The 20,205-nt window shown below is 40.1% G+C and overlaps 1 protein-coding gene across 1 annotated transcript; it reads left to right on the forward strand.

The window, feature by feature from the left end:
* The first annotated feature begins 1,226 nt into the window (after positions 1–1,226).
* On the forward strand, positions 1,227–19,427 carry vmp1 (vacuole membrane protein 1). Its single transcript, XM_042063833.1, has 12 exons — positions 1,227–1,328; positions 2,216–2,320; positions 2,622–2,754; positions 2,854–2,944; positions 5,055–5,165; positions 11,724–11,888; positions 12,095–12,226; positions 13,923–14,003; positions 14,211–14,327; positions 15,348–15,409; positions 18,009–18,111; positions 18,509–19,427. The coding sequence occupies exons 2-12, from the start codon at positions 2,242–2,244 to the stop codon at positions 18,647–18,649; spliced, it is 1,215 nt and encodes a 404-aa protein (XP_041919767.1). The 5' UTR covers positions 1,227–1,328; positions 2,216–2,241; the 3' UTR covers positions 18,650–19,427.
* Positions 19,428–20,205: the final 778 nt, after the last annotated feature.

The raw sequence follows: 20,205 nt of genomic DNA on the forward strand, positions 1-20,205 counted from the left end.
TTAAGCTACGAATGTATAAATCATTCAATGTACTGTAGGCCTATCTTTCATTACCCTGAATATGTTAATAAACGTGTCATGAAATGTTGTTTAGCTTACAGTACATTAAGTAAGTATTGTTGTATTTGTTTTGTTTAATGTTGTATTTCTTGGAATAGAATTTTCAATTCCAACACAGCGCCTCGCGAACACTCATCCCTCTTTTGCCAACACATAACATGCCTCAAGTGCGTGTCAGTCAGTTTTCACGGCCCTCCACCCAGTGCCCTCATACAATAATGGCTTTGGGGAGAGGTCCTGCTACCAGAGTCTGGAATGGCATTCCTCAACACATCAGAGAATTACAATCCATCACACAATTAAAAAAAAACTATAAACTGCTACTCCTCAATATATACTCTTGCAAACATTGACCTCTATATATCACTGTCTGTGCTAAGTCTGATGTCTATCTGTTTGACTTGTGTTGTATGTAAATGTGATGTGTGATGTGCCCTGTCCCTGTTACTTGCAGAACAGGAACCTGCTGAAAATCAGCTTTTTTCAAGGATACAAGGATACAATGATACAAGGAAGTTTATTGTCACATGCATATAGTTACTGGAAGTAAGAGATGCAGTGAAATTATGTCTGGTGTCAGCCTATTTGTGCATTAATGGGGGGGGGGGGGATTGTAGATTAAGTAGAAGAGGGGTTTAGTAGATTAAGTGGCAAGGGCTGCATAAGAAAGGTGGGGGGGGCACCAACAAGGAGCACCCAAGAGCAACAGGGGCAAGGAAAAACTCCCTTACCAAGGAAGAAACCTTGGGCAGATCCACGACCCAACGGTCTTGGTGAGTATGTTGGAGGGATGACAGGGGAGATGGGATAGTGTGCTGTGTATATACTGAGTCAGGCCCGTTTTAAATTGTAACTTTGTTACTTTTAATACTTTCCTGTATAATACATATAAAAATGAAATGAATTTATTTGTATATTTATTTTGTTGCTTGGTAATTTGGTTAATTTTCAAGTATGTGAAGAAACTGGTAACTTTGAACTTCTGAACCAGACAGAAACCATAGATATACAGTAGGTTCTATCGTTCTGAACTGCATGAATGAATTTATTTATATATTTATTTTGTTGCTTGGTAATTTGGTTAATTTTCAAGTATGTGAAGAAACTGGTAACTTTGAACTTCTGAACCAGACAGAAACCATAGATATACAGTAGGTTCTATCGTTCTGAACTGCATGGATGAGTTGTGGTCAGTTTCCGGTCACGTGATACGGTGTTGTAGCGTGTTTTAGCTGCGTTAGTTAACTGGGTGTCGCCGAGGAAATAAGGTATGACTGTGCATTCAGGCACAATACTAACTGTTGTTGTCGGACAGCAAGGTTTATGTCATCTTTCATATGTATATATTATGGAAACATCTCGTAACACCGACATGTGTACTTTAAATTCCATCACGCGTTCACCTTACCAGCCTTGATCATCTACCGGCTACTTAGCATTAACATTAGCCTAGCAGCTAGCCATCGAGTCTGTAGATAATTGGACATTTGTTGGACAGGTTTTCTTAACTTAAAGTTAACATTATATTTAGGATATCATATTTTAATTACCGGTATAAAAACAGTAGTATATTAGTATATTACGCTAACATTTCTAAAACTAGCTCGCAGATCAGGTAATTCAATTCATTGCTTAGCATGACGTTTACCTTAAGTTACCCACTGACAAACATGGTAACGTAAACTTAACCGGTACCAGCAGCTGGGTCCTTCGGATTTGCTTGCACTCCGAATGTGGTTGTTTGGCCCTAACGTTAGGTTACATGACAAGTCCTTACATTACTCCTTGTAAACCTTATGAAAATATATTACTCTGCCTCTAAGTTAGCCAGGTAGCGTTAACGGGTAAAATGGGAGGAGGAATTATTACTGTGTTCTTTGAACTACCTCATGTTCTTTGGCAATATGGATCGTATATCTGTTATTTTATTGACACATTTGCCAACGTAGTCTGAGTATCTTATCCGTCAATCTAACTATCTGGGTTAAAAGTCCGAGGTAGACTAACAGCTGCAGGCCTTCCTTATTAATAGACGAGCACCATCCATTGCGGTGGGCTAAATGAGGTGACCTTGTGGACCATGAGTCTAGTACCCTGGAATGTCCATTGCTGTTAAAGGTACTTTCTCTGAAGTTATTATAAAACGTGTTTGCAGGTCTGAACCCTAACCAAATCAATGAGATGGCTGAAAATGGAGTAGACGGTGAAAGAGCACAGCAACGGGCTGGAACCAGAGACAAGCAAAATGGAAATGTCACAGGTTGGCAGAATATTCTTTGAATGATAATTGTCCAGGTAGATGGGCAATTATTAAATATTTGAGGATGACATATTTTATTAAATCTTCAAATCCGTTCACCTGAGTAGGTAGGTACTGAGTAGGAACACAGCATTTCAGGCATTTTGTTGGTGCAATTCTTAGCATTGAGTTGCAGAACAGATGCAGTTAGGCCCCCCCCCCCTCCCCAATTCCCTTATATTTGTAATATAAGCATTACACTGTATGTCTGTTTATCTTACATGATTCTTGATCTGCAAAGTGTCCTGCTTTTCTGAATCAGATTCCTCCCCTCGGGAGAGAAGGCAGCAGGACCGTGAAGAGCGTCTGTCGTTAGTCCTGTGGAAGAGACCAGTCCAAACCCTACAGTATTCATTTCTAGAAACTCTTATCACCTTGAAAGAGTGGACACTGAAGTGAGTAGTGAGCGATTGAAAAGGCTTTAATTTACTTTTTCAGCACTGTGCCCTCAGTGCTGTGAATTAACCGACTTCTGTCTCTTGTTCCATCTACAGATTATGGAATCGAAGACGCATAGTGTTTTTACTCTCGGTACTACTATCTATTCTGCCAATGGCCTACTCTGTAGAAGGAGCACATCAGACGGTAGGGGTGGTTATCTATTGCAAATTCTTCGCAAGTTTCTTTCTGGTAATGCGTAATATGACTAACTACAAAGTAGGGCTGCACGATTATGGCCAAAATGATAATCACGATTATTTTTATCAATATTGAGATCACGATTATTTATCACGATTATTAATTAATTTTAGTGAGAAAAATATTTTTTCCCTAAACATATTGGACTTGCTATCTGGCTCACCCAAATTCTTCCCCTCACATTTACTCCCCTAAATTACTGCAAATATAGATTTGACTGCAACTTCCAAACTTCCAAACAACTTCCAAACAAATGTTTTGTGCGTGCTACTTTGTTAATATTTGCTCCCCATTAGCCACTTAAGCTCTGCTTCTTGTTCATGAGTTTACTGTAATCGTTTAGTCCAGGGGTGTCCAAACTTTTTGACTGAAGGGCCACATTGGGTTTTGAAAATTGGCCAGCGGGCCACACACAAATAATAATAATAATAATAATAATAATTATGTTTTGTATTATTTAAATGACAAAATAATTTTGTTGTAGAAAAATAATTTCTTAAGAAAGACTGTTAATTTGATGCTGTTTAATTCATTTATAAATGGTGCACTGTCACTTTAAGACTCTTTGCCAGCCATTGTGGCTATGGCTAGTGCTGTGCCTATGGCGGTGCCCTCACAGTTTAAAATTGGTCAGTAGTGGGAACTACTGTTGCCATCGCCCTCTCTCCCACGGTCAAATGCATCCCCAATGAAATGGACTAGCATAACGTAGTTAGATCTGCTGCAATGGAGATACTATGTATCTCTATGTGACAAGCTGTTTTGACATTGACATTGTAAACGTTCTCTAAGAAGAGTGTAAAGCAGTTTGTAGTAGCCTAAAGTTAACCACAACGTCGTCTATCGCTGGAAAAAAATAGCGAGCGGCCTATGATAAACTAATAAATGCTCGGCGGGCCGGATTAAAGTGCATGGCTGGCCGCAGTTTGGACACCCCTGGTTTAGTCATTCGTTGATATGTAAAACACTGACGTGTAGGCTACATTTTCATTATTGTTCACTCGTTTTGAGTAGGCTGTGTCTTGAAACGCATATGCATTGTAGGTTGCACATGAAGCTTATAAAATAGGCCTACATGAATAAAATTCACGGATCCCGTCGTTAGCTCAACTCTTATTACAGTAGGCTATAGGCTATCGGAGGAAGCAAACAAGGACTAAAAGTTAACGTGATAAAAAAAGGCATGTGTGGTTTACGTCATGTGATGTGTTTCACGGTATGAGTTGAGAGCCCTGCTTTGCTTATATTTTTGGTTAACTTAACTTGCCTGAAATCAGAAATATTTTCGAACAATGGATGATCCGCTTCGAGGGACAAGCTCTTGGCCTTCTGCTGTGCCACACATATGATTTTTGATCGTCGTTTATTGTATAGTCTAACTAGCCTACTAATAGTTAACATAATGTCACTAGTCCACAGTGCATCAGGCTGAACAGTGCAGGGAACAGCTGTCATTGGTAGGCTGCATGCAGGCACATGGTCAGACAGGTTTAAGGAGCGCTTGATTTGTTTTGTAGCGGAGCGTTCTATGGGTTGCCAGGTCGGTTCTATGGGTAGAGCACGCATTTGAAATATCGCTCGATCACGCAAATTTGATCGTGGGAAGCCAAAATCGTGATCGTGATTAAAATTCGATTAATTGTGCAGCCCTACTACAAAGTTTTCTGATGCCTGTTTAAATTTTACAAAGCTGGTCAACCAGTTGGCATGCTGTTTCCAGGTTGTTTGTGTCTGAAATGACATCATTAAATCTGCAGTGCTTGTATTTGAAGTTTGAACAGTATACCAGCACATTAATCGTCAAATTCAGGTTTTGGCCCGGTTTCCCCAGGCATGGATAAAGCCTAATCATTGACTAACATTTTATTTGTAATGGAGATCTTCATTGAAGTTTTAGTCTGGTACCAGGTTCAATCCATGTGTGAGAAACTGCCCCTTTATGTTTACATTCATCCATATAAACCTGGGGTGAAAAATAAACTGTTAACATGATTTTCTCTTGCGTGAGGCTGTATTGCTTTGTTTATTTATTGTGATGTCCTGTTTGTTTATACAGTATATACAGTATATTGAGAAGAAATTCCTGTGGTGTGCCTACTGGGTAGGCTTGGGTATCCTGTCGTCAGTAGGCCTTGGGACAGGGCTGCACACCTTCTTGCTTTACTTGGTAAGGTCATCTGTATCCTGATTATTGCATCTTTTGTGTAACTGTATGTATAATTTGGAGAGTAGTTTGAAGAAGCTAATGCATAATTTGAAGAATAGATATTTCCCAGTTGTTTTGCAGTCTAATCAAGAGTGTACAGACTTTGTCGTTTTCTTAAAATAATTCTTCACCAAATGCACAGTCCACAAGCTTGTCATGTAGTTTCCTTATACCCCATATTTCAACTTTCTCCAGATTACTGAATTTTAAGTTTGGGTATTTGGCTGATGTTTTTATCTAGCCTGGAAAATCCAGACCCTGATAATCTAGAAAGATTAAGGGTCTGGCCAAGAACAATGTAATAATGGCCCAACTCGAGGGGCAGAAACAAGCATGCACTGCACGCAATTGGATAACACTAGACCATGTTTACTCTGAATGATTTTTGGACTTAGACGCAATCGAATAACACTACGACCAATGTGTACTGTCCTCCAACGTTGCAGCGCTGTCTTCATTAGTTTAGCTGGTTCACTGGAATGTTGGGGTAAAAGTAACGTGCATCATTGCTCCTTGCCAGAGTGTCTCGCAGAGACAATTCCATTGTGCTCTCGCGAGAACTCTGGATTTCCAGGGTAGTTTTTATCCTGAGCATCCTATAAAATGAATGCACACATTAGAATAAGAATATAAGCAAAAGTAATGATTTAAAAAAGAATGATTGTAGATTACACTGAAAATATGATTTATTACAAGATTATTTATCATAAGAATATATTATATACATGCTTTGCATAATGCATAATTTAAGCACATTCTAGAAATGGATTAACAGCAAATGTACTTGCCTGAGAAAAGTGATGAAAATAAAATAAAAATGGTTATTAATTCTTGAGGCATGTTACAACTAATCTATCATAAGAAAGAAGTCATGCAGCGATGGTGAGATGTTCATGTTTCAATTGTTTTTATCATAGACTGTGTAAGGGGGGGGGGGGGGGGTGCATTTTAGAGAGAGAACTCTCCGGTCACATAGGTCTTCATTAAATTGATAAAGTTATTGACAACATATTTCAGAGAAAAGTAAGATGTACAGTGTCATCAGTGTCAGTGCCATATAAAATTGCTGATCAACAATTAGGAGTTGACAAAATGGTTTCTATGGTTTTAATTGTCTTTGTGTGGTTGGTGATGTCAAGTGTAATTTTTGGAATTTGGTCACACTGTTCACCAACATCCTTTTGACGCAAACAAAACTTTGACAGGAAAGAAATGTTTCCTTGTGGCCAAGTCATAAGGCACATTTTTGTGATTGAGAAGAGGTTTCCCTCCCTTCCTGCGGTGTGGTTGTGTCCTCAGTAATGTGACAGACAGGGAAGCGAAAGTGTCCACTTAAACAAGATCTTCCTGATCTTTGCTTACTGTGACCATCTCACAGCCTGGCAAACTGCCATCTTCAGTAATTAACTAATAAGATAAGATTTTGACAGGTTATTTTATGAAAGATTACTCTATGAAGTACAGAGTAAGCAAATGGTTGATCATGGGAAGTGCTGAAAGTCTATGTTTAGTTTTCACTGCACTCTTTTAATCTTTGAGCTGTGAGAAGTCTGGACAACCCAATAAGCAATAGAAGTAGGTTGCTCACAGGAAAATACCCATAAGGAAAAGAAGAGATTCAAGACATTGATGGCAGTATGAACTAGTTGTATTTGTTTATTTTGAAGAATGGAAAGTTCTATATTGAGAACTGTTCCTCAGATTCTAGATGGAGTGGTGGCACCCCTTGACCTTGTTTATTAGCAGGTTAGAGTGAGCTGAATTCAGTGTCTAGATGACACTGTGTTTATGCAAGTGTGTGTCAGCAAGCACCGAGTTGAACCCTGAAGGTTGATTAGAAGAGGAGGTAAACGGTCCAAACCTCCCCATTCTGAATCTCGTAAACAGGCTTGTCCGGACACATTGGGTGAAGGGCTGGTATAGCATTGTGGTAGTCTGCACATGAGATGATGGGTGCTTTAAGGAGTTGTGTTGTGTAGTCTGACAGGTAGGGCCTATTCTCTCTCTGATGTTGCACAGCCTTTCATGATGGACACAAATGAGATATGGTCAGTGAGGGTTGGTTAGTACCCCTGATCTCACTGCACATAATGTGAGGGAACATGTCGACTCATCTTGGTGACTTCATGTAGAATCATCAATTCTGTTGTTCATGTGACTCGTTTTGGAGGGGGGTGATGTGTGGGTGAGTCTTACTTTGTTGCTCACATGATGAACCCCCCCCATGAGCTCATCCCACCTCGCTAACAGCAGTGGTCTTGCAGGACAGAAATACATCTGACCAGAAGGCAGTGCTGAGCCATCACTGAGCGTCTCTCACACACAGGGACCTGCTGTTGCACTTTACGTGGCGACTCCAAACCTGAGCTCTGGAAATACTGTATGTAGACTCAGCAGTGACCTTTTCAGATGGGCTGCTGGTAAACTCATCTAGTTTGTTGTGGTCTGGCCTTCAAAAACAATTAGTTTGTTTGATGGGAGTTATTTATATAATGTGGTGTTTTGTCTACTCATAAGAGGAGTGTGCCAGTAGAGGGGTTCCTGATGTGACAAAGACCTTCCTAAGTGACTTGGTTCACAGAAATGGTTCACATCTGTAATCAGGGTGCAGTCACCATGGCATATTTATAAAGTATTACTTGAGTACAAAGACTCCCCCTGTCATTTCATTCTCATTTTAAATGAAATAAAAATGTGGTCTACATAGTGTCTGCAATTATGTTGGTCTTTGGGGGAGGGTTGAATTTCAAATCAAATTGGAACATAATCTCAATTGGTTGAACCACCACTTCAGTACATGTAGTTTGCTACTTACTGAAGGTAACTTATATGTAGTATGCATGGCATGTGACTCACTTTTAGCAGATGGAGTTTCCTTTAACCCAGCAGCTATCTGTGATCTAGGAAATCCACCACGTGGAAGGACTTGCTCTTTCCTCTATATTTTTGTCTTTTGTGACACTGCATTTACTGTAAGCACACTTCCCTCTCTGGAGGCCCGACTGTGCTGACCAAGACATTCAGCCTTCAGTGGCTCTGCCCAGGCACACAGCACAGTTAAGGGGTCACCCTGTATGCCATTTGTGGGATGATTTTTGAGTTGAGTTGAGGAATGTTTTGACTGTTTGATTTTATTTTTGTCAAGGATTTTTTGAAGGATTGCCTTTTTCGAGTAGTTCATGGTATGAGCCAAACGTTTTGTCTTGGCCATTTTTAGCCCTCTTGGGTTTTTCCATTTCTTAAATTGCACTATACTTTGACCTTTTACAATGAAACAGCCTGTGTCCCAATACCATGGCGTGAGCCAGCATCTTAACATGCATTTCCAGTATGTTGTACCTCCCAAGTATTTTGAAAATCTTTGTCCTTAAGACTGCTCAGTTACTCACTGTGAGAAAGGAGTGAATATGTTGCATAACAGCTCTGTTCCAAGTAACATTAAAAAATGAAGCGTACAGCTTGATCAGATAAAGCAGTGTTTTGTCAGATAAAGCGCTGTCCAATTATTCACTTACTCACTATGCCATATATTGAAACATCTATTGAGTTTGTCACTTATGAATCAGGTGCTAAAACTAACAACAGATTTTGGACACTACATTCCAACTGATGTCAGTAGCTTAGAGAGTACCTGGCTGAACTGCCTAACTTCAGTAAAAAGAATAAAATGCTTTTACATGATAATGGAAATTCATACTTCAACTAAGCGGCAGTGGATATTGGCCATGTTTAAGAGTTTAATGTGCATCTCATCACTCATTCACATTTTGTTGATTCTTCCACTCAGACCCGGCGGCAGACACAAATTCACGGACGGGCATTACACCTTTCCAGGGGGGGCACTGGAACTTAAATTGATCACGGTAGTAACTTAGGCCCTGGAGTGGTAAGCTTCCTGTTCTCCGACTAGGTCAGAAGAAAAAAACTGTAAAGGTTAACGCTATCAAACAAACCCAGAAACTACTAGGCATACTTCTACTAACTACGATATGAGATATAGCCTACCTGCGAGCCGATAAGCTATATTTGTCATCGGATGACAGGGGTTAGTGCAGAAGTGAAGTAGACTGCGCCACGTAACCTCCTCTCCATTTAGGTGATGGGCTTACCTAATGTTCATGATTGATTAGCTACGGAATAATACAGATTTTACCAGTTTTATTTGCTACTTGCTAGATTGACAAACGTATAGGCTAGGCCTACATTTAATAAGTGTTCAAAATCAGTCTATGGGATTGGGGTTGGTTGGAGCAGCCAAGCTCGTTCAGGGCGGGCACAGATGACTTCCAGGACGGGCCTGGCCCCCCAAAGCCCCCCAATGCCGCCGGGACTGCTTCCACTTCACATTAACATTAGTTATGCTAGCCTAGGAAGTAGAATAAAAAGTAATATATACACACTGCATCGTTCAAAAATCTAGGGACATTGGCTTGTTTTTGCTGCATGATGAGGATGGAGGATTCTTTGATGAAGGCAGAGTTTGAAGGGTACGATTATTACTTTCATTAAAAGTCACTGTTTCGAGCCTTTTAAATGACAACATGTTGTGTTCATTTTGCTATTCAATATTTCCCATTCAAACTGATGAGATTCATGTTTTCATGGAAAAAAAGTCATTTGAAATGTCCCAAAACTTTTGAATGGTATATGGTTGATATAAAAGGTTTCCACCATTGTATCATTCACTCATGTCCAACTAGTGATACAAGCAAATTAGTGAATGGCCAATCTTCTGTGCTATTGAAGGAGTTTGTGGTGCATGTGGGTATTGTATAATACACTGTAGAAAACTACATTTTGAATACTATAACAACATGGCTGTTCCACTGAAGAGTGTACTGTTGAGTGAACAGAGCTTAGTTATTGGGCATCAGATTTTCTTTTCTCCAAAAAAATGACTTAATCATGACTGAATTATATCCATGGATGCAAAGTCTAGCTGCAAACATAACATGTTCTTGTTTGAAAGAAAGGGTCTAGACCAGTGTTTCCCAAACTTTTTTTCTGGGGACCCACTTTTTAAAAATGACAGACCATCGTGACCCACCTCACTTCAAATCTAACATGCAACCTGCATGCAATCATATTGTTTTAGGCCACAGGTTCTCAAAACTTTTCTTGGGGGTATTCTTGCATGCTACGTAGTCGTCACTCTTCAGCATATAAGCTGTTCCTATATTTCTAAAGAGAGATGTTGTAGGCTACGTTGCTAGCCTATTTGTGGAGGTTTCTTTATTTGGAAAGTTGAATGTGCATTTTCCTCTGGAGAACGTTTGTTTGTAAGCCGTATACCAAGACTGTGACAATCTTTGTTGTAAAAATGTGAAATGAATATAAGAACAAGAGGCTTTTGCAATAGTCAAAAGATAATGCGCCTTTATTGTAGCCTAGTAGAGTTTACGAGGTGGAAAACGAGAGGAAAGTGTTTAAAATGTCCATTTAAATAGTAGGCTAATATAATGCACTGTTGAGCGTTTTAAATCCGAAATAATAAGGAATGTGAGGAGGTTGCTATTAACTTTAAAGAGTGCATCTACAATTGAAACTGTAGTGTATCTACAGTCTATGACGCAAATTGAATAGCCATATCCGGTATACGGTATACGGCTTTAGTTGACTAGATTTTAATCGGTCAAATTGAAGAGCTGTTTCCATGGCAGGCGCCACACAGAAATGTTTCATTTTGCGAGTGAAATGTCCACGCTGTCCCCTCTGCGACGCGTTCGCCACCCAGTTTCAGAGCTATTCTAAATGCAAAATTGCACTTTGCAGGAGGCTTTTTGTAGGAGGTTCAGGAACTGAACCTCCTACAAAAAGCTACAAGAACCTCTGCGTGCCCTGAGCTGTTAGTGGTCTTCAGGGTCACACGTGAAATCCCCACCACATACCATCAAAATGGTGTCAGCCTGGCAGAATGTGGAGCAGTGCAAGAGGATGAACACACACACACACACTTTTTTAATTAACTGCAGAAGACAAACTGAATGGAGGAGTCCCCTTTGAAGATACATTTGAATGTGAGAGACACCATCTGATTACTGCATACCTACATGCAAATTATAATCTTAAAATAAAATGGGCGGGAAGTAAGGACCATTTTAGTTTTCCCAAGCCTTACAGGCACTGAGGGGGTCATTTTTCGCACACTTATGCTTTGGTAATGCTAAACCTTTTCCAGATGGTGATGTCTCAGATAGACATTTCATCATCTGGAAAAATTTCCCTGAGGCTTACAGCATACAGGACTTGTGTGGAGGCATCAAACATTTGATGAGTGCCTCCCCATAGTTGAACTCCCCTGCATACTTTTTGCTGACACATTAGTTGACTAATGATGTTGCTGCCTTTTCTCCCTTTTCCATGCAAACGGAGGCTTCCGTGGGCTTGTCAGCCTGTGATGATAGAGCAATAGAATCCTTTAAGTCATCACTCATTTTGTGTTGAAAGATTCCCCCTTGCCAGTCTTTTTTTTTCATTCATGTGTATCAACCAACATGTTTCCTTTTGTTATGTCCTCAGGGTCCGCATATAGCCTCTGTCACCCTGGCTGCATATGAGTGTGGCTCAGTCAACTTTCCTGAGCCGCCGTATCCCGATCAGATCGTGTGCCCATCAGAGGCAGCACAGGGCGCCGTCACGCTCTGGACCATCATGTCCAAGGTCCGCTTGGAGGCCTGTATGTGGGTGAGTCAGCGCACGCCGGAACTCCACCACACACACACACCACCAAACTATGGCCCTCATTAGGTAGTAAAAAAAAGATGTGCAGCACATTTACATAGAAACTCCATGTATGCAAACTTTTCAGGCCGTTTTACACAACATTTTTGCTCATAGTTTAACACACACGGTAAGGAATTCACAATGTTTTTTGGTGTGTATGTATTCAGGGGGCTGGTACGGCCATCGGGGAACTCCCCCCATACTTCATGGCCCGGGCAGCGCGGCTGTCCGGAGCTGAGCCTGATGATGAAGACTACGAGGAATTTGAGGAGATGCTGGGGCAGGCTGAGACAGCCCAGGTGAGCTTACTCCCACTGCTCTGCTCTCACACGCCCCACATAACAGACAGGTTCTCTCTCTCTCTCTCTCTCTCTCTCTCTCTCTCTCTCTCTCTCTCTCTCTCTCTCTCTCTCTCTCTCTCTCTTTTAACGGCTGCGGGTGCTGAATCAGAGCTGCCGCCTTCTGGACTGAACCCAGGCAGAATAAAAAAGTGGTGAAACATCTGAGGTTTTTCAACTGCAAGACGGGAGGCTGATACAGTAGTTTCAGTCGGGAGAACAAAGCACAGGGGCTTTTGCTCACTGATGCATCACATCAAAGGCTGAATGCTCATGCTCAATGTCATGGAATGTCTCTGAGCAAAGACGGTAGAGAGACAATAGGTGGGATGGAGGCAACAGTTTATTGGTGTCTGCAAAGAGCAGCTACACATGTCCCAGTGGAAGGCAGATGAGCTTTTAGACACAAGGCCGTGGGAACTTGATGTCATCCCCCTGAAGATGACACAAGAGGCAGTAAACACATAAAATACACTATCCTAAGCTACTTCCCTTCCCATCGGCCATGTCCCGCTACTGAAGCCCCTCTGTGCTGTGGTTGGCCCAGACTGATCACATGACTTCCCCACAGGGCCCCTCCCCAGACTTCCAGTAAACCCGTTTAAACAGATGGTGACTCAGAGTGCAAAGCTTCCCTTTAATCATAGCCTGTTAGCGGAGACTGGACCCTTGAGGTGCTCTCCTCTTTCTCCGTGAGTGCTTCAGATTGTCAGCTGCTAAACATGAGGCCATATGGACAGTCTGTCCCTCACACAACCCCTTAGCCAGCGTGGGGGGGCCCTTTGTTTCTCCATGGGATTTAGATTAGGCTTGTTTGAGGTGCTGTCAGTTGGTTTCCACAAAAGCCCCATTGATTTGACCCCACCTCTCCTACTGCATGTCTCATGCCCCCCCTGTAGAGGTCTTGATCATAGCCACTTCAGTAACTACAGGATGTATAGCTGTAAGCTGAGACACATTCCAGCCATACTGCAAGTCCTGATCAGTAGTGCCAGAGTTCATGGTCTTAATGAGAGAGCCATGTGACTGAAGTGGCGGAGGCCATTTTGAATTGCAGGATTGCCATCTATTCCACACTGAAATTATCTCACTTAGAGATGCTGGTCGAGGCCTTTTTTTAGTCTGCAAGTGGTACCTAGTCATCTTGGCATATTTGATTGAAATAGCGTTTTTCACCGATGCATGCAGTTTAAAAACTTGCACATCATTTTAAGGCTTTTGTTTAAACTAGAAATAGAATACAGCATTTTACAGCTGTGTGTGTTGTTTTAAATCCGAGGGTGTATGACTGCATAAGGACTTTGCTTCTTAAACCACTCAATTGTTTTAACCATCATTTCTTGTCATTCTAGTCTTGGCTGCTAAATTACAAGAAATGTTGCATAATTTAGCATAATTTTTTGAGAAAACGTTTCCCCTTCAATTTACATGTGCACATTTATAAAGAATGTAAAAATAAATGCAAATATATAATTACATTTACAGATACACATATGATTTTTATTGTTGTGATCATGCATCTATGTATTTCTTTTTCCACTTTCATACTTTAACTTGCCTTCATGAAGCAGTTCACTATGCCATGTACATTTACTTGTGTTCTTTCAGCAGACATGTTAGAAATTAAATTGCCTTGCTTTGTCCATCATCTTTTTAGGACTTTGTAACAAGAGCAAAACTAGCTGTACAGAACATGGTCCAGAGAGTGGGCTTCTTTGGAATTCTTGGTTGTGCATCTGTAAGTACATGCTCCTTATTTAAGCATGACTGCTTATTCCATTGATTGGGTTTGCATAATGTGCTCATGAGAATATAATGTAATCCTTCTGATCATCATATATCTGTAGATACTTGTTGAAATGAAATTTCTGATACTGAATCAAGCAAATTTACTTGAAGGCTTTGAGTGTATTATAAACTTGCATCTCACTTGTCCTTTCGGTAGATTCCCAACCCCCTGTTTGATCTTGCTGGAATCACATGTGGTCATTTTCTGGTACCTTTCTGGACCTTCTTTGGAGCAACTCTCATAGGGAAAGCAATTATCAAGATGCACATCCAGGTAAGGTATCTCTGGCCCATTCAGTTTTCAAAACTTGATGCAATAGAAGTTATTTAAGACTTACAGTACATTGTCTGTGGTATATTTGGTGTCCGTTTTACAAAATGGTATTAGTGTTTTCGTGATGCTCTAAAATGGTGAGTGGAATTCCTCGCTTACAGTAATTTCCCAACTATTAGGCAAGGTTTATACATTGATTTAGCAAAATTTCTTCAGCTATGAGGTTAATACACAGGGGCAGTTAATATGGTATTAATATGTTTTTGTTTTTTGCCTTACTGTACTACTGGAAATGACTACTTTTAGAAACCCATTAGATATTATAGATTATTTATAATAGGAACAGTGCTGGTGGTTGGTTAATGGTGAATGGTCTGTGGTTGAAGATTATCTTTTGTATTGATGATCTTTTGGGCAAGTCTGCCTGCTGGTGGTCTTGTTAATGTCAGGATGTGAGTGAAAAGAAAACAATTGTCTTAAAATAAGTCCACAAAAAAAAGCGACTAAACCCAGATTTAAATTGTTAAATTGCGTTTAAATGTTATCCGTGCCGTTTTGTTTAAAGACTCGCCATACAAATTAGATGGAATGTATTTGGACTGAGCACTTCAAACCAGGATCTCCCGTGATGGGGGGTATCTTTGCTTTGCTTGTTGAGCCCACACCAGTGGCTGACTAATCACACTCCAGACTGTGAAAATGCAACTCTAACCATCAAAGCAGTCCAGACACGCACACGCACACACACACACACACACACACACACACACACAGTGTGACCTGCGCCAGGCCGCCATCTCACAGGCTTCCGCTGCTCTCTGAGGCCTGTGTGTGTGTGCCCCCAGGCCTGTTTTGTCATTTCCTCTCTTTGGCTGGCAGGCTTGTCTCGTGCAGAATGTTGCCCCCTCCAGCCATGCTTGTCTCAAGCTTACATTGTTTGCCTCTATCAGAATAATAATCCTTACTGTTGAATCACTGTCTGAGGCCCTATGTCTACATCTTGTCTTTTTTCTCCCACAGAAACTCTTTGTTATCATAACCTTCAGCAAGCATATAGTGGAGCAGATGGTGTCACTTTTGGGGTGAGTAATCACTGTTCTCACAAAGGGAGCATTTTTGTTGGTAAAAACCTCATAGTTTTTGCATATGACAGCCAGATATATCAACTAAATTCATCAGAAATTATAGAATGGGTTTACCCCAGGTAATCTTATTGTAATTATGGTTAAACTTGTGCTCTGGAGTTCATTATGCATATCAGTCATTCTCTGGGATGCCTGGATGGAAATTATAGCATTATACCACATCAAGTGAGAATAGTCATTCAATTTGACATCATCCATAATCATTATTTGGCATGAATCTTTGCCAACACAAGCTCTGAAGCAGAAAATCTATTTAGTGTATGAGTGTATGAGAACATAAATCACTTACCGGTAAGTGTCTGAGAGGCAGTGATCAGGGTTCAGATCATCCGTTGGAAGCTGACTACTAGTTACTCAGCACTCGAGTGTTGGTCCACTTGAGTGGGAATGACGTTGGTATCGATCGATGCTTTGGTCATCTTAATCTTGTGTATTGGCATGGTCATTTTTTAAACCCTCAAAAATATACTATAAATAAAATGTTAAATAAATCACATTTATTAAATACATGAGGAAGCCTGGGTCATTCCATATGTGGGAAATTAGGATATCTAAATGTGTGATTATTTGTGTAATTTAGTAGTAGGCATGTTTATAATATAATACATCACACCTCATTTGTAGTGAAACCATACCATAGCCTGTATGTATAATGTGTTATTTATGTATTTATCGGGTATTAAAATATCTGGATAGGACTACAGGTTAATTTCCCTCATCTGAACTGGAAGTGCACGGTTTTGTCTTGAACTGATATGCATGTCTTTTGGCATACCTCAAACTTTACTTTCAGGAGAATGTTGTGGAGTTCACACATGCTTTTGTGATTTATTTAGTCAGAGTAAATGGTAAAATAATAATAAAAAAAAAACCTTAATAAAATACATAATGATTTTAGTTTTTTAGATTTGTATACTCTACAGGAAGGATTTTCTGGTGACAAAACTGGGTGTGTCACAGATCCATCATAGATGCTAGGACATTGCAACACATACAAAGCTTTTTCCCGCATGACTCACTCATTTCATCAGTTTGCTCATTTTTTACAATTTAGAAGTCAAAAATGTATTTGTTTCACAATTACTAAAATAATGTGCCTTTAAATTATCTGGACAAAAGAAGGCTCAGAGGCTGCATACTCAGGATATCCAAAGCTTATATAAATATACAATTAGTGAAAAGGCTGTAATGTAAATGTCTTACATTTAAGTTTTTTTCATAATCACTGAAGTGTGAATATACTTGAAATGGATGGAGTAGGAACAAATTCAGGTGGTATGTCAGACTTACTTTCTGATAAAATTGGACGGTCTGGTTATGATGAAGTGAAATGATTTCTTTTTGACTGACCTAATATGCCACTTTAGTCTTCCATGTACCCACACATGAGTTGAGGAAAACTCAAATGTGCTTTTCTCAGTTACATCACGGTTGTGAGTAGATGGTGTTCTAGTATGATATACATGACGGAAACACATAGTATCAGATACAGTACACAGGCAAATGAGTCAGATAGCGTTTGAGTTACAGCTATTGAAACCACATTGACCACCTCGTTTTCATTTAATGCGAACCTGAGACACAAGCGAGAATGTTTACTCATGTTGTGTCTTTGGAGTCAAATAGGTACCTTCAATGCTTTTTCCTTAAAATTGTACCCTATTTGTTAAGTGTCACCAACCATCAATTTCAGTAAATGGAAAGTTCACTGGATATTTTTATCCTATTTGGTGCTCTTATTTTTGCTTACATAAGATGGGGGATCATTTCAGATTAACATTTTGTGTGTGTGGAAAAGCGCAAATGTCCCTGAGTTAAGAATGTAATCTTTGTAGAGGTCTGAGATTCAGACAGTATCTGTATGACAGTGGTGCAACGATAAGCATTCTGGATAGTGCTGCGGAGTCAGTGGCCTGACTCTGATGATGACAAGAGTCTGACTGAGTCATCTGTTGCCAAGAAGTGCCTTATTTTGCAGCAATATTAAAATGTAATATGTCGATGAATGAACGTACTCATCAAATGCAGCATGGCTACAGATAGGTTTCTACATGACTGGCTATGATGCCATTGCACATTCTGAGGGATTTTGATAGTATTACTTATTTTGAAAATGAAAGGGTAACTTGTTGGGTTTATTTTGGGTTATTGTCTGAATTTGAGGCTAGTGTGTCAATTGTCATCTTTATCTTTTGTTTGAAATTGGTTCCTAATATGGGCTCTGTTGGTATTGGAGGGTCACGCCTGCCCTCATCTGGGTGGTGCCTGGCTCTTCCTATAAGGCAACGATGACACAAGAACGACTCACTTCCCCATTAATTGGCTGAAACCAGTCGTCACAGGAACCTCTGAGTTATAAGTGAGGGCTTCTTAGAGCTCAGTCAGCAGTGGCCTCGGCACAGCAGTAGGAGTGGGACCTGGGGAAGAGGACACTCTTGGCTCCCAGAGATGTTCTGGATCTTTTATTCACCCTTTGTTGCTCCTGGGGTTCGGCTTGGGTAAGTGGTGATTCACATCCTTTTCCCCCTCTCCACAGGGCTATTCCAGGGTTCGGTCCATCCCTTCAGAAGCCTTTCCAGGAGTATCTGGAGGCCCAGAGACTCAAGCTGCACCATCGGGCTGGAGAGGGCACTCCTGCGGTAAGTTCAGGCCTGTCTTTTGTCTGGCAGGGAAGCGCTCATGGACAAAGAGAGCTCAGCAGCTTGTGTTTGTCTTATTAAGGTTCCCTTGTCTAGGCTATCAGCTTTAGCATATTAGTTATAAGTATGGGTGAGTTTCAGTTTTCATTCAGCTTCACCTGCGGTCAGTGTTCAAAAACAAGGAATAGAAAAAGGCCAAGGCTGAGCATGGGGAAGCTCTTGAACCAAGCTGAAGAGCTGCCTTTCTTGCTAGTTTTCCTTTGCAGTCAGACCATGCCCTATGTTGGGAATTCTCTGATTAGTCTCTAAGCACAGTATTATAGGCAGTTCTTTGTGAGCCAAGTCTTTGGGAGATTTTTGAATACTAAGAGCTGTTCCTACTTCCTTGTCTACACAGGGAGAGAACTGGCTGTCCTGGGTGTTTGAGAAAGTCGTCCTCATCATGGTCTGCTACTTCATCATCTCAATCATTAACTCTATGGCACAAAGCTATGCTAAACGCATCCAAAAGAAGTCCTGTGATGAGAAAACCAAGTGATAGACTCATACTAACACGTCCTGCTATCATCAGGAAGCTTAAAAAAATAATGCTAAAAAAGAAAAAAATGTTTTTGTAAGAAGCTCAAACCGGCAAACGAGGGCCTACTCCATGTGTGCTTATTTTTCTGACATTGGGTCCCCTAAGTTTCTGCAGCCGTTTCTTCAGCTGTCTGTCAGGTGAGTGGGTGATTGTATGATTTACACATTAAATGTTCTACTCATTATCGTCTTATCAGGACCTTGCAGACTAGCATAGGCAGCAGTTCACTAAAGGTGTTGCCTTATGCCTTATGCAACGATGGGGATGATGCTTCTATTGAAGTGAAAACAGATCTTAATCACTAGATTGATTTTATTTAATTTCTGTGCATAACTGTGTGAAAGGTTAGGTGTTGGTTCTACGTGTATGGGAATGACTTAATGTGGAATGATGGGTTGTTAGGTTATTTTCTCTGTTATTGTCATTGTTTATAATTGTTCATCAAAGATAGCAATATTAAATCCGGTCAACGTGGTATTTTACCATTTTTGCACATTGTGTAAATAGTTATCATTTTTTGACACAATTGACATGCATTTTGATGTGTGAACAGAATTAAAATCTTAACGCATAAGAAGTACCCATAGTGACTATACCTAATAAATATCTTATATGGCCATTTTAATATGTACAGTTAAAACTTAACATGTTACCAGATTCTATAAAACTGCCTCAATCTGTCTTGTTTCACTGTCTGGAATTATTGTTTCTAATAAAGATTATTTGTAGAAATACAGTTGAACTGGAACTATTCATGTAAGGTGTAGTCTTTGCAGTAGAAATAAAATGTGTGTAAAAAACCTAGACATAATTGGTCAGTGGGGAGATTCAATATCCCTGTTTTCCATGGAACTTTTCATGATGCTCATAGTGGAATTGAGAGGTAAGTATTGCAAGTGGTTGTCGTTTGGTTATGTATGTAAAAGGAACTTGTACAAAGTATTGTAATTTAATGTATAATGTGCTAATCAGTTGTATGTGTTTTGATAGAAATGTCAGTTTGGTAGCAAGGTTTAACATCATATTGAAGTTCTTTGTTTGGGATTTCTACAGAGTTCTTTGTTTGGCATCCCATTCAGTCAGATAGCTTATCAGACTGGTGTTGGCTGTGCTATGATGTCAACAACGGTCTGTAAGCCGTCTGAAGTTTCGGGTTTGATCATCAGCCTAAACATATCTAATTCCTTACGGCATATTAATATTATAAAATGTAGCAATGGCTATTTCATGTCTAATGCTATTTAACCAAGATTTTCTTATTCAAATTAATCTTTTTAACAGTAATTACTACTTTGCATACCACTAAGTACCTCTATCTTTGGATACCACACATGATTTAGTGGGCAGTTGTCACATGTATTACCAATAAAGATGTTGAAATAGCAATGTGGAATTGTCGTTTTAATAAACCTGAACAAGATTTTTCAGATGCTGACATCTGCCTTACATGTGCACAACTCACTGGATCTTGTCCAGTCCTTATGTGAATTAGCTTTTTTGTTTTTTTCTTCAGT

This window comes from Alosa sapidissima, chromosome 15 (assembly GCF_018492685.1).
Source record: "Alosa sapidissima isolate fAloSap1 chromosome 15, fAloSap1.pri, whole genome shotgun sequence".
Taxonomy (NCBI): Eukaryota; Metazoa; Chordata; class Actinopteri; order Clupeiformes; family Clupeidae; genus Alosa; species Alosa sapidissima.